Below are 14,534 nucleotides of genomic sequence, written 5' to 3'. Positions count from 1 at the left end.
GCTCCAGTACGGGCAGGAGAGTGCGGATGACCCTGCAGCACCGATTGACCAAACTTGAGGTCTTCATCGGCCAAGGTGTCAAACTTGTAGAATTTAGCAAATGTGTTTGACCCTGACCAAGTAGCTGTTCGGCAAAGTTGTAATGCAGAGACCCCCCGGGCAGCCGCCCAGGATGAGCCCACCTTCCTAGTAGAATGGGCCTTCACCGACGTAGGTAATGGCAATCCAGCCGTAGAATGTGCATGCTGAATCGTACCTCTGATCCAGTGCGCAATAGTCTGCTTGGAAGCAGGACACCCAATTTTGTTGGGAGCATACAGGACAAACAGAGCCTCTGTTTTCCGTATCCTAGCTGTTCTAGTGACATAAATCTACAAAGCCCTAACCACATCTAGAGACTTTGACTCAGTGAACGTGTCAGTAACTACTGGCACAACAATAGGTTGGTTTATGTGGAAAGAAGAAACCACCTTTGGAAGAAAATGTTGTCGAGTTCTCAACTCTGCCCTATCTTCATGGAAGATCAGGTAAGGGCTCTTGTGAGACAAGGCCCCCAATTCAGACACCTGCCTTGCGGATGCCAATGCCAAAAGCATCACCACTTTCCAAGTGAGAAACTTCAACTCTATCTATTGTAGAGGCTCAAACCAATCTGATTGAAGGAACTTCAACACCACATTAAGGTCCCATGGTGCCACTGGAGGCACAAATGGAGGCTGGTTGTGCAGAACCCCTTTCACGAAGGTCTGAACCTCTGGAAGAGCGGCCAATTGTTTCTGGAAGAAAATTGACAAGGCCGAAATCTGGACCTTGATTGACCCCAATCGAGGGCCCGCCTCCACACCAGCCTGCAGAAAATGGAGAAAACATCCCAAGTGAAACTTTTCCATAGGAGCCTTCATGGATTCACACCAAGACATATATTTTCTCCAAATGCGGTGGTAATGTTTCGACGTTACACCTTTCCTGGCCTGAATAAGTGTGGGAATGACTTTATTCGGAATACCCTTTCGGGCTAGGATCCGGCACTCAACAGCCATGCTGTCAAACGTAGCCGCGGTAAGTCTTGATAAACGCACGGCCCCTGCTGCAGCAGGTCCTCGCGAAGAGGAAGAGGCCGAGGCTGCTTTATGAGCAACTCCTGAAGATCTGGGTACCAAGCCCTCCTTGGCCAGTCCGGGGCAATGAGGATTGCTCAAACTCGTTCTTCTTATGATCCTGAGAACTTTTGGGATCAGCGGAAGTGGAGGGAAGACATACACTGACCGGAATACCCACTGGGCCACCAGCGCATCCACTGCCATTGGTTGAGGGTCTCTCGACCTGAAACAATATTTCTGAAGCTTCTTGTTGAGACGAGATGCCATCATGTCTACTTGAGGAACTCCCAAAAGACTTCTCACCTCTGCGAAGACTTCTTGGTGAAGGCCCCACTCTCCTGGATGGAGATCGTATCTGCTGAGGAAGACTGCTTCCCAGTTGTCTACTCCCGGAATGATAATTGCCGACAGAGCTTTTACATGTCTTTCTGCCCAGAGGAGGATCATCATCACCTCTGCCATTGCCGCTCTGCTTTTCGTTCCGCCCTGCCTGTTTATGTACGCGACTGTTGTTACATTGTCTGATTGGATCTGCACGGGATGATCTTGAAGAAGATGTACCGCTTGTCGAAGGCCGTTGTAAACGGCTCGTAATTCTAGCACGTTTATGTGAAGGCAGGCTTCCTGACTTGACCATTTTCCTTGGAAGCTTTCCCCCTGAGTGACAGCTCCCCAGCCTCGGAGACTTGATTCCGTGGTTACCAGGACCCAGTCCTGAATCCCGAACCTGCGTCCCTCTAGTAGGTGCGAACTGTGTAGCCACCACAGGAGTGAAATCCTGGCTTTTGACGACAGGACTATCTTCCGGTGCATGTGTAGGTGGGATCCCGACCACTTGTCCAACAGGTCCCACTGGAATACTCTGGCATGGAACCTGCCAAACTGTATGGCCTCGTAGGCCACCACCATTTTCCCCAACAACCGAATGCACTGATGTATTGACACACTTGACGGTTTCAATATCTGTTTTACCATTGTCTGGATTTCCAGAGCCTTTTCCACCGGAAGAAATACTCTCTAAACTTCTGTGTCCAGAATCATCCCGAGAAAAGATAATCTTGTCATTGGTTCCAACTGTGACTTTGGAAAATGTATGATCCAACCGTGTTGTTGGAGTATGGACAGGGAGAGCGTGATGTTCTGTAGCAACTGCTCCCTGAATCTCACCTTTATCAGGAGATCGTCCAGATTAGGAATTATATTGACTCCTTTTTGACGAAGGAGGACCATCATCTCCGCCATCACCTTGGTGAATACCCTCGGCACCGTGGAGAGACTGAAAGGCAACGTCTGGAACTGGTAATGGCAGTCCTGAACCGCAAATCTCAGATAAACCTGGTGAAGAGGATAAATGGGAACATGTAGGTAAGCATCCTGTATGTCTACTGACACCATGTAATCCCCCTCCTCCAGACTGGAAATCGCTGCCCTGAGTGATTCCATCTTGAACTTGAACCGTTTTAAGTAGAGATTCAGATTTTTTAGGTTTAGGATCGGTCTAACCGAGCCGTCCGGCTTCGGAACTACAAAGAGGCTAGAATAAAACCCATCCCCTTGTTGTGACAAAGGTACCAGGACTATGACCTGATCCTGACATAACTTTTGAATTGCCGCTGTTACTGCCTCTCATTCTGGAAGAGAAGCTGGCATGGTCGATTTGAAAAATCTGCATAGGGGAACGTTTTGAAAGTCCAGCTTGTACCCCTGTGATACTATCTGTAAAACGCAGGTGTCCAGGCCAGATTGAATCCAACCTTGACTGAACAGTTTCAGACGTGCCCCCACCCGAGCGACCTCCCGCAAGGGAGCCCCAGCGTCATGCTGTAGATTTGGCAGAAGTAGGTTGACTTCTGCTCCTGGGATCCCGGAGATGTTGCTGCGGGCATCTTACCTCTTCCCCTTCCCCTGCCTGCAAAGAAGGGGGAACCTCTGGCCTTTCTGTGTTTGTTGGGCCGAAAGGACTGCATATGAGAGGGATGTGTCTTTTTTGCCGGTGCAGGGGCATAAGGCAAAAACGTCGACTTACCTGCGGTAGCCGCCGAGACTAACGCATCCAGTCTATCGCCAAATTAGGCCTCACCTTTATATGGGAGAGCCTCCATATTCTTTTTGGAATCTGCATCCGCGTTCCACTGGCGAATCCATAACGCCCGCCGAGCCGATACTGCCATGGTAGCGGCTGTTGAACCCAAGAGTCCAATATCCTTCATCGCTTCTAGCATGTATGCGGCTGCGTCTTTGATATTACCTAACTTTAGGAGTATCTCATCCTTATCAATCGTGTCAATTTCCGATGACAAGTTGTCTGACCATTTTTCAATCGCATGACTCACCCATGCGCAAGCAATTGTGGGCCTGAGCAGCTTACCATTGGCAACATAAATGGATTTCAATGTAGTCTCCATCTTTCTGTCTGCCGGCTCTTTTAGTGAAGCCGTGCCAGGTGCATGGTGAATTACCTTCTTTGTCAACCTGGAAAGCGCACTGTCTAACACAGGGGGTGACTCCCATATTTTTCTGTCCTCTACAGGGAAAGGATAAGCTATCTGAATCCTCTTGGGAATACGAAATTTATTTTCAGGATTCACCCACACCCCTTCAAAGAGAGTATTAAGCTCGTGGGAAGGAGGGAAAGTGACCTTGGATTTCTTTTCTTTATAGAAATAAGCCTTCTCCTGAGGTATAGGATTGGCTTCCGTGACTTTCAGAACTTCCCTTATAGCCACAATCATATGTTGTATATTTTTAGCCAATTTATGATCTATTTCCCTGGAGTCACTATCGCCAACACAGGAATCAGTGTCCGTGTCGGTATCAGTATTCACAATACCTCCCAGGTTCCACTACACACCAGTCCCTACAACTGAGGCTTCCTCCAGTCAGCACCAGCCCTCAGTTGTGGCACTACTAGAGTACTGCAGAGGGGCCGGTGACTTCTGGCAGGACAGAAGCTACTAGAGTATTGCAGCTGGGCAGGTGACTTCTGGCAGGATATAAGCCACTAGAGTACTGCAGCGGGGCAGGTGACTTCTGGCAGGACAGAAGCTACTAGAGTATTGCAGCGGGGCCGGAGACTTCTGGCAGGATAGAAGCTACTAGAGTACTGCAGCTAGCCGGTGACTTCTGGCAGGACAGAAGCTACTAGAGTACTGCAGCTAGCCGGTGACTTCTGGCAGGACAGAAGCTACTAGAGTACTGCAGCGGGGCCGGTGACTTCTGGCAGGACAGAAGCTACTAGAGTACTGCAGCGGGGCAGGTGACTTCTGGCAGGACAGAAGCTACTAGAGTACTGCAGCGGGACAGGTGACTTCTGGCAGGACAGAAGCTACTAGAGTACTGCAGCGGGGCAGGTGACTTCTGGCAGGACAGAAGCTACTAGAGTACTGCAGCGGGGCAGGCGACTTCTGGCAGGACAGAAGCTACTAGAGTATTGCAGCGGGGCCGGTGACTTTTGGCAGGACAGAAGCTACTAGAGTACTGCAGCGGGACAGGTGACTTCTGGCAGGACAGAAGCTACTAGAGTACTGCAGAGGGGCAGGCGACTTCTGGCAGGACAGAAGCTACTAGAGTACTGCAGCGGGACAGGTGACTTCTGGCAGGACAGAAGCTACTAGAGTACTGCAGCGGGACAGGTGACTTCTGGCAGAATAGAAGCTACTAGAGTACCGCAGCGGGGCAGGTGACTTCTGGCAGGACAGAAGCTACTAGAGTACCGCAGCGGGGCAGGTGACTTCTGGCAGGACAGAAGCTACTAGAGTACCGCAGCGGGGCAGGTGACTTCTGGCAGGACAGAAGCTACTAGAGTACCGCAGCGGGGCAGGTGACTTCTGGCAGGACAGAAGCTACTAGAGTATTGCAGCGGGGCCGGTGACTTCTGGCAGGACAGAAGCTACTAGAGTACCGCAGCGGGGCAGGTGACTTCTGGCAGGACAGAAGCTACTAGAGTACCGCAGCGGGGCCGGTGACTTCTGGCAGGACAGCAGCTACTAGAGTACTGAAGCGGGGCAGGTGACTTCTGGCAGGACAGAAGCTACTAGAGTATTGCAGCTGGGCAGGTGACTTCTGGCAGGATATAAGCCACTAGAGTACTGCAGCGGGGCAGGTGACTTCTGGCAGGACAGAAGCTACTAGAGTATTGCAGCGGGGCCGGTGACTTCTGGCAGGATAGAAGCTACTAGAGTACTGCAGCTAGCCGGTGACTTCTGGCAGGACAGAAGCTACTAGAGTACTGCAGCTAGCCGGTGACTTCTGGCAGGACAGAAGCTACTAGAGTACTGCAGCGGGGCCGGTGACTTCTGGCAGGACAGAAGCTACTAGAGTACTGCAGCGGGGCAGGTGACTTCTGGCAGGACAGAAGCTACTAGAGTACTGCAGCGGGACAGGTGACTTCTGGCAGGACAGAAGCTACTAGAGTACTGCAGCGGGGCAGGTGACTTCTGGCAGGACAGAAGCTACTAGAGTACTGCAGCGGGGCAGGCGACTTCTGGCAGGACAGAAGCTACTAGAGTATTGCAGCGGGGCCGGTGACTTTTGGCAGGACAGAAGCTACTAGAGTACTGCAGCGGGACAGGTGACTTCTGGCAGGACAGAAGCTACTAGAGTACTGCAGAGGGGCAGGCGACTTCTGGCAGGACAGAAGCTACTAGAGTACTGCAGCGGGGCAGGCGACTTCTGGCAGGACAGAAGCTACTAGAGTATTGCAGCGGGGCCGGTGACTTCTGGCAGGACAGAAGCTACTAGAGTACTGCAGCGGGACAGGTGACTTCTGGCAGGACAGAAGCTACTAGAGTACTGCAGCGGGACAGGTGACTTCTGGCAGAATAGAAGCTACTAGAGTACCGCAGCGGGGCAGGTGACATCTGGCAGGACAGAAGCTACTAGAGTACCGCAGCGGGGCAGGTGACTTCTGGCAGGACAGAAGCTACTAGAGTACCGCAGCGGGGCAGGTGACTTCTGGCAGGACAGAAGCTACTAGAGTACCGCAGCGGGGCAGGTGACTTCTGGCAGGACAGAAGCTACTAGAGTATTGCAGCGGGGCCGGTGACTTCTGGCAGGACAGAAGCTACTAGAGTACCGCAGCGGGGCAGGTGACTTCTGGCAGGACAGAAGCTACTAGAGTACCGCAGCGGGGCCGGTGACTTCTGGCAGGACAGCAGCTACTAGAGTACTGAAGCGGGGCAGGTGACTTCTGGCAGGACAGAAGCTACTAGAGTACTGCAGCAGGACAGGTGACTTCTGGCAGGACAGAAGCTACTAGAGTACTGCAGCGGGGCAGGTGACTTCTGGCAGGACAGAAGCTACTAGAGTACCGCAGCGGGGCAGGTGACTTCTGGCAGGACAGAAGCTACTAGAGTACCGCAGCGGGGCAGGTGACTTCTGGCAGGACAGAAGCTACTAGAGTACCGCAGCGGGGCAGGTGACTTCTGGCAGGACAGAAGCTACTAGAGTACTGCAGCTGGCCGGTGACTTCTGGCTGAATAGAAGCTACTAGAGTACTGCAGCGGGGCCGGTGACTTCTGGCAGGATAGAAGCTACTAGAGTATTGCAGCGGGGCCGGTGACTTCTGGCAGGATAGAAGTTACTAGAGTACTGCAGCGGGGCAGGTGACTTCTGGCAGGACAGAAGCTACTAGAGTACCGCAGCGGGGCAGGTGACTTCTGGCAGGACAGAAGCTACTAAAGTACCGCAGCGGGGCAGGTGACTTCTGGCAGGACAGAAGCTACTAGAGTACCGCAGCGGGGCAGGTGACTTCTGGCAGGATAGAAGCTACTAGAGTACCGCAGCGGGGCAGGTGACTTCTGGCAGGACAGAAGCTACTAGTTTACCGCAGCAGGGCAGGTGACTTCTGGCAGGATAGAAGCTACTAGAGTACTGCAGCGGGCCCGTGACTTCTGGCAGGACAGAAGCTACTAGAGTATTGCAGCGGGGCCGGTGACTTTAGTAGCTTCTGTCCTGCCAGAAGTCACCGGCCTCGCTGCAGTACTCTAGTAGCTTCTGTCCTGCCAGAAGTCACCTGCCCCGCTGCAGTACTCTAGTAGCTTCTGTCCTGCCAGAAGTCACCTGCCCCGCTGCGGTACTCTAGTAGCTTCTATCCTGCCAGAGAGTACCGCAGCGGGGCAGGTGACTTCTGGCAGGACAGAAGCTACTAGAGTACTGCAGCGGGGCAGGTGACTTCTGGCAGGATAGAAGCTACTAGAGTACTGCAGCGGGGCAGGTGACTTCTGGCAGGATAGAAGCTACTAGAGTACTGCAGCGGGGCAGGTGACTTCTGGCAGGACAGAAGCTACTAGAGTATTGCAGCGGGGCAGGTGACTTCTGGCAGGACAGAAGCTACTAGAGTACTGCAGCGGGGCAGGTGACTTCTGGCAGGATAGAAGCTACTAGAGTACTGCAGCGGGGCCGGTGACTTCTGGCAGGACAGAAGCTACTAGAGTATTGCAGCGGGGCCGGTGACTTCTGGCAGGACAGAAGCTACTAGAGTACTGCAGAGGGGCAGGTGACTTCTGGCAGGACAGAAGCTACTAGAGTACCGCAGCGGGCAGGTGACTTCTGGCAGGACAGAAGCTACTAGAGTACCGCAGCGGGACAGGTGACTTCTGGCAGGACAGAAGCTACTAGAGTACTGCAGCGGGACTGGTGACTTCTGGCAGGACAGAAGCTACTAGAGTACTGCAGCGGGCCGGTGACTTCTGGCAGGACAGAAGCTACTAGAGTACTGCAGCGGGACAGGTGACTTCTGGCAGGACAGAAACTACTAGAGTACTGCAGCAGGGCAGGTGACTTCTGGCAGGACAGAAGCTACTAGAGTACTGCAGCGGGGCAGGTGACTTCTGGCAGGACAGAAGCTACTAGAGTATTGCAGCTGGGCAGGTGACTTCTGGCAGGACAGAAGCTACTAGAGTACTGCAGCGGGACAGGTGACTTCTGGCAGGACAGAAGCTACTAGAGTACTGCAGCGGGACAGGTGACTTCTGGCAGGACAGAAGCTACTAGAGTACTGCAGCGGGACAGGTGACTTCTGGCAGGACAGAAGCTACTAGAGTACTGCAGCGGGCCCGTGACTTCTGGCAGGACAGAAGCTACTAGAATACTGCAGCGGGACAGGTGACTTCTGGCAGGACAGAAGCTACTAGAGTACTGCAGCGGGGCAGGCGACTTCTGGCAGGACAGAAGCTACTAGAGTACTGCAGCGGGACAGGTGACTTCTGGCAGGACAGAAGCTACTAGAGTACTGCAGCGGGGCAGGTGACTTCGGGCAGGACAGAAGCTACTAGAGTACTGTAGCGGGTCCGGTTTCTCCACATACTGTATTTCACTGCTTCATGAATTAACCCCTTATCCCCTATGATGTTTATATGGCTATATTCAGGGTAAAGGAAAGAGACCAGAATCTTACAAGTGTGTGTGGTGAAACGCGTCTGTCAGCCTACAGTAACAGCTGTGACTGTCCTGAATCAGACGCTTCTCCGTGAGAGAGCAATAAATACCCACGCAGTCTGCAACACTCTGATCCGGCATCCCGCTGACATAGTGTACAGCTCTCCTGCGACTACAGACCGGAGGCCACAGGTCGGCACCATACAGTCAACACAAGTAATACGTCGCCAGTGTGTATTATCACCATAGGGTCCATCCTTACTTAGGATGAAGGTGTCCGCCAAACCCCCAGATGAAGGCGTAGAGGAGGTAAGCCTGTGTCCTCTGGCGGTGACTGGGTGGAATGTTCTGGTCCTTGTTGGGGAGGCCTAATGTCTCCGTCAGACGATTCTCATCTTCTACAAAGAGAAGAGAACGTGACACTTGCATGTAAATGACACCTTGGGGTAAATGTGCTGAGCAGCGGTCTGAGAGGACGAGGAGCGGAATATATTTATTATATGGGCACTCCTTATGTATGGAATAAGGGGAAAAGACCAAAATAATTACACGGTCCTGTCACACTATAATCACCACCTCCTACATGCGACGTTGGCAGTGCGTAGCCCATGAAGTACGTCACGTGACAAGCGCTGGCTTGGTGGGTATATAAGGGGTGTGATAGGCCGTCTGCACACATATTACTCGTTGCTGTCATGGGTAAAAGGGGCGATTTATTCGAGATGCAGAAAGGGGTGATTATCGGCTTTCAGGCCAGGGGCGGCGGTATTTCTGACACAGTGCAGTGTGTGACCTGGACAAATGGCACCATTGCGAATAACCGATGTGGAAGCTGCAGAGCACCACGTGCCATTGATGTGAGAGGTGAGCGTCGGCTACGAAGGTTCGTGAGGGCCGACAGACACACTACAGGGGAGCAGCTCACCGTCATAATGAACCTGTGCCAACCTACCAGCACCAATAGCACTAATAAGGTAATGCAGCAGGGTGTGTCACACAGCAGCAGTGATAGCACTAATATGGTAATGCAGCAGGGGGCGTCACACAGCAGCAGTGATAGCACTAATATGGTAATGCAGCAGGAGGCGTCACACAGCAGCAGTGATAGCACTAATATGGTAATGCAGCAGGGGGTGTCACACAGCAGCAGTGATAGCACTAATATGGTAATGCAGCAGGGGGCGTCACACAGCAGCAGTGATAGCACTAATATGGTAATGCAGCAGGAGGAGTCACACAGCAGGAGCGATAGCACTAATATGGTAATGCAGCAGGGGGCGTCACACAGCAGCAGTGATAGCACTAATATGGTAATGCAGCAGGGGGTGTCACACAGCAGCAGTGATAGCACTAATATGGTAATACAGCAGGAGGTGTCACACAGCAGCAGTGATAGCACTAATATGGTAATACAGCAGGAGGCGTCACACAGCAGCAGTGATAGCACTAATATGGTAATACAGCAGGAGGTGTCACACAGCAGCAGTGATAGCACTAATATGGTAATGCAGCAGGGGGCATCACACAGCAGCAGTGATAGCACTAATATGGTAATACAGCAGGAGGCGTCACACAGCAGCAGTGATAGCACTAATATGGTTATACAGCAGGAGGTGTCACACAGCAGCAGTGATAGCTCTAATATGGTAATGCAGCAGGAGGCGTCACACAGCAGCAGTGATAGCACTAATATGGTAATGCAGCAGGAGGCGTCACACAGCAGCAGTGATAGCACTAATATGGTAATGCAGCAGGAGGCGTCACACAGCAGCAGTGATAGCACTAATATGGTAATGCAGCAGGGGGTGTCACACAGCAGCAGTGATAGCACTAATATGGTAATACAGCAGGAGGCGTCACACAGCAGCAGCGATAGCACTAATATGGTAATGCAGCAGGAGGTGTCACACAGCAGCAGTGATAGCACTAATATGGTAATACAGCAGAGGTCGTCACACAGCAGCAGTGATAGCACTAATATGGTAATGCAGCAGGAGGCGTCACACAGCAGCAGTGATAGCACTAATATGGTAATACAGCAGGAGGTGTCACACAGCAGCAGTGATAGCACTAATATGGTAATACAGCAGGAGGCGTCACACAGCAGCAGTGATAGCACTAATATGTTAATGCAGCAGGGGGTGTCACACAGCAGCAGTGATAGCACTAATATGGTAATGCAGCAGGAGGCGTCACACAGCAGCAGTGATAGCACTAATATGGTAATACAGCAGGGGGTGTCACACAGCAGCAGTGATAGCACTAATATGGTAATACAGCAGGGGGTGTCACACAGCAGCAGTGATAGCACTAATATGGTAATGCAGCAGGAGGTGTCACACAGCAGCGGTAGCACTAATATGGTAATGCAGCAGGAGGCGTCACACAGCAGCAGTGATAGCACTAATATGGTAATGCAGCAGGGGGCGTCACACAGCAGCAGTGATAGAACTAATATGGTAATACAGCAGGAGGCGTCACACAGCAGCAGTGATAGCACTAATATGGTAATACAGCAGGAGGTGTCACACAGCAGCAGTGATAGCACTAATATGGTAATGCAGCAGGGGGCGTCACACAGCAGCAGTGATAGCACTAATATGGTTATGCAGCAGGAGGCGTCACACAGCAGCAGTGATAGCACTAATATGGTAATGCAGCAGGAGGCGTCACACAGCAGCAGTGATAGCACTAATATGGTAATGCAGCAGGAGGTGTCACACAGCAGCAGTGATAGCACTAATATGGTAATGCAGCAGGAGGCGTCACACAGCAGCAGCGATAGCACTAATATGGTAATACAGCAGGAGGCGTCACACAGCAGTGATAGCACTAATATGGTAATACAGCAGGAGGCGTCACACAGCAGCAGTGATAGCACTAATATGGTAATACAGCAGGGGGGGCGTCACACAGCAGCAGTGATAGCACTAATATGGTAATGCAGCAGGAGGTGTCACACAGCAGCAGTGATAGCACTAATATGGTAATGCAGCAGGAGGCGTCACACAGCAGCAGTGATAGCACTAATATGGTAATGCAGCAGGAGGTGTCACACAGCAGCAGTGATAGCACTAATATGGTAATGCAGCAGGAGGTGTCACACAGCAGCAGTGATAGCACTAATATGGTTATGCAGCAGGAGGCGTCACACAGCAGCAGCGATAGCACTAATATGGTAATGCAGCAGGAGGTGTCACACAGCAGCAGCGATAGCACTAATATGGTAATGCAGCAGGAGGTGTCACACAGCAGCAGCGATAGCACTAATATGGTAATACAGCAGGAGGAGTCACACAGCAGCAGTGATAGCACTAATATGGTAATACAGCAGGAGGTGTCACACAGCAGCAGTGATAGCACTAATATGGTAATACAGCAGGGGGCGTCACACAGCAGCAGTGATAGTACTAATATGGTAATACAGCAGGAGGTGTCACACAGCAGCAGTGATAGCACTAATATGGTAATGCAGCAGGAGGTGTCACACAGCAGCAGTGATAGCACTAATATGGTAATACAGCAGGAGGTGTCACACAGCAGCAGTGATAGCACTAATATGGTAATGCAGCAGGGGGTGTCACACAGCAGCAGTGATAGCACTAATATGGTAATGCAGCGGGGGCGTCACACAGCAGCAGTGATAGCACTAATATGGTAATGCAGCAGGAGGTGTCACACAGCAGCAGTGATAGCACTAATATGGTAATACAGCAGGGGGTGTCACACAGCAGCAGTGATAGCACTAATATGGTAATGCAGCAGGAGGCGTCACACAGCAGCAGTGATAGCACTAATATGGTAATACAGCAGGAGGTGTCACACAGCAGCAGTGATAGCACTAATATGGTAATGCAGCAGGGGGCGTCACACAGCAGCAGTGATAGCACTAATATGGTTATGCAGCAGGAGGCGTCACACAGCAGCAGTGATAGCACTAATATGGTAATGCAGCAGGAGGTGTCACACAGCAGCAGTGATAGCACTAATATGGTTATGCAGCAGGAGGCGTCACACAGCAGCAGTGATAGCACTAATATGGTAATACAGCAGGAGGTGTCACACAGCAGCAGTGATAGCACTAATATGGTAATACAGCAGGAGGCGTCACACAGCAGCAGTGATAGCTCTAATATGGTAATACAGCAGGGGGCGTCACACAGCAGCAGTGATAGCTCTAATATGGTAATGCAGCAGGGGGCGTCACACAGCAGCAGTGATAGCACTAATATGGTAATACAGCAGGGGGCGTCACACAGCAGCAGTGATAGCACTAATATGGTAATGCAGCAGGAGGCGTCACACAGCAGCAGTGATAGCACTAATATGGTAATGCAGCAGGAGGCGTCACACAGCAGCAGTGATAGCACTTATATGGTAATGCAGCAGGAGGTGTCACACAGCAGCGGTAGCACTAATATGGTAATGCAGCAGGAGGCGTCACACAGCAGCAGTGATAGCACTAATATGGTAATACAGCAGGAGGTGTCACACAGCAGCAGTGATAGCAGTAATATGGTAATGCAGCAGGAGGCGTCACACAGCAGCAGTGATAGCACTAATATGGTAATGCAGCAGGGTGTGTCACACAGCAGCAGTGATAGCACTAATATGGTAATGCAGCAGGAGGCGTCACACAGCAGCAGTGATAGCACTAATATGGTAATGCAGCAGGAGGCGTCACACAGCAGCAGTGATAGCACTAATATGGTAATGCAGCAGGAGGCGTCACACAGCAGCAGTGATAGCACTAATATGATAATGCAGCAGGAGGCGTCACACAGCAGCAGTGATAGCACTAATATGGTAATGCAGCAGGAGGCGTCACACAGCAGCAGTGATAGCACTAATATGGTAATGCAGCAGGGGGCGTCACACAGCAGCAGCAATAGCACTAATATGGTAATGCAGCAGGGGGGGCGTCACACAGCAGCAGCAATAGCACTAATATGGTAATACAGCAGGAGGCATCACACAGCAGCAGTGATAGCACTAATATGGTAATGCAGCAGGAGGTGTCACACAGCAGCAGTGATAGCACTAATATGGTAATGCAGCAGGGGGCGTCACACAGCAGCAGCAATAGCACTAATATGGTAATGCAGCAGGGGGGGCGTCACACAGCAGCAATAATAGCACTAATATGGTAATACAGCAGGAGGCATCACACAGCAGCAGTGATAGCACTAATATGGTAATGCAGCAGGGGGCGTCACACAGCAGCAGCGATAGCACTAATATGGTAATGCAGCAGGAGGTGTCACACAGCAGCGATAGCACTAATATGGTAATACAGCAGGGGGCGTCACACAGCAGCAGCAATAGCACTAATATGGTAATACAGCAGGAGGCATCACACAGCAGCAGTGATAGCACTAATATGGTAATGCAGCAGGAGGCGTCACACAGCAGCAGTGATAGCACTAATATGGTAATGCAGCAGGAGGCGTCACACAGCAGCAGTGATAGCACTAATATGGTGATGCAGCAGGAGGTGTCACACAGCAGCAGTGATAGCACTAATATGATAATGCAGCAGGAGGCGTCACACAGCAGCAGTGATAGCACTAATATGGTAATGCAGCAGGGGGCGTCACACAGCAGCAATAGCACTAATATGGTAATGCAGCAGGAGGTGTCACACAGCAGCAGCGATAGCACTAATATGGTAATGCAGCAGGGTGTGTCACACAGCAGCAGTGATAGCTGTAATATGGTAATACAGCAGGAGGCGTCACACAGCAGCAGTGATAGCACTAATATGGTAATGCAGCAGGAGGTGTCACACAGCAGCAGTGATATCACTAATATGGTAATGCAGCAGGGGGCGTCACACAGCAGCAGTGATAGCTCTAATATGGTAATGTAGCAGAGGGTGTCACACAGCAGCAGTGATAGCACTAATATGGTAATACAGCAGGGGTGTCACACAGCAGCAGTGATAGCACTAATATGGTAATACAGCAGGAGGTGTCACACAGCAGCAGTGATAGCACTAATATGGTAATACAGCAGGAGGCATCACACAGCAGCAGTGATAGCACTAATATGGTAATG

At 51.4% G+C, this 14,534-nt stretch overlaps 1 protein-coding gene across 2 annotated transcripts in view; it reads right to left on the bottom strand.

The window, feature by feature from the left end:
* The window catches only part of DNHD1 (dynein heavy chain domain 1), a 392,142-nt gene that overhangs the window by 154,938 nt on the left and 222,670 nt on the right, over window positions 1–14,534 (bottom strand). For both annotated transcript variants that reach the window (XM_063950780.1, XM_063950781.1), the window contains exon 22: window positions 8,740–8,875. In XM_063950780.1, coding sequence (XP_063806850.1) covers window positions 8,740–8,875 — 136 coding nt within the window. The remainder of the gene's footprint in view (window positions 1–8,739; window positions 8,876–14,534) is intronic.

Source organism: Pseudophryne corroboree, chromosome 2, assembly GCF_028390025.1.
Source record: "Pseudophryne corroboree isolate aPseCor3 chromosome 2, aPseCor3.hap2, whole genome shotgun sequence".
In the NCBI taxonomy this organism is placed as follows: Eukaryota; Metazoa; Chordata; class Amphibia; order Anura; family Myobatrachidae; genus Pseudophryne; species Pseudophryne corroboree.
Note: the sequence above shows the minus strand (reverse complement) of the source record. Positions and strands in the feature narration are given on the sequence as shown.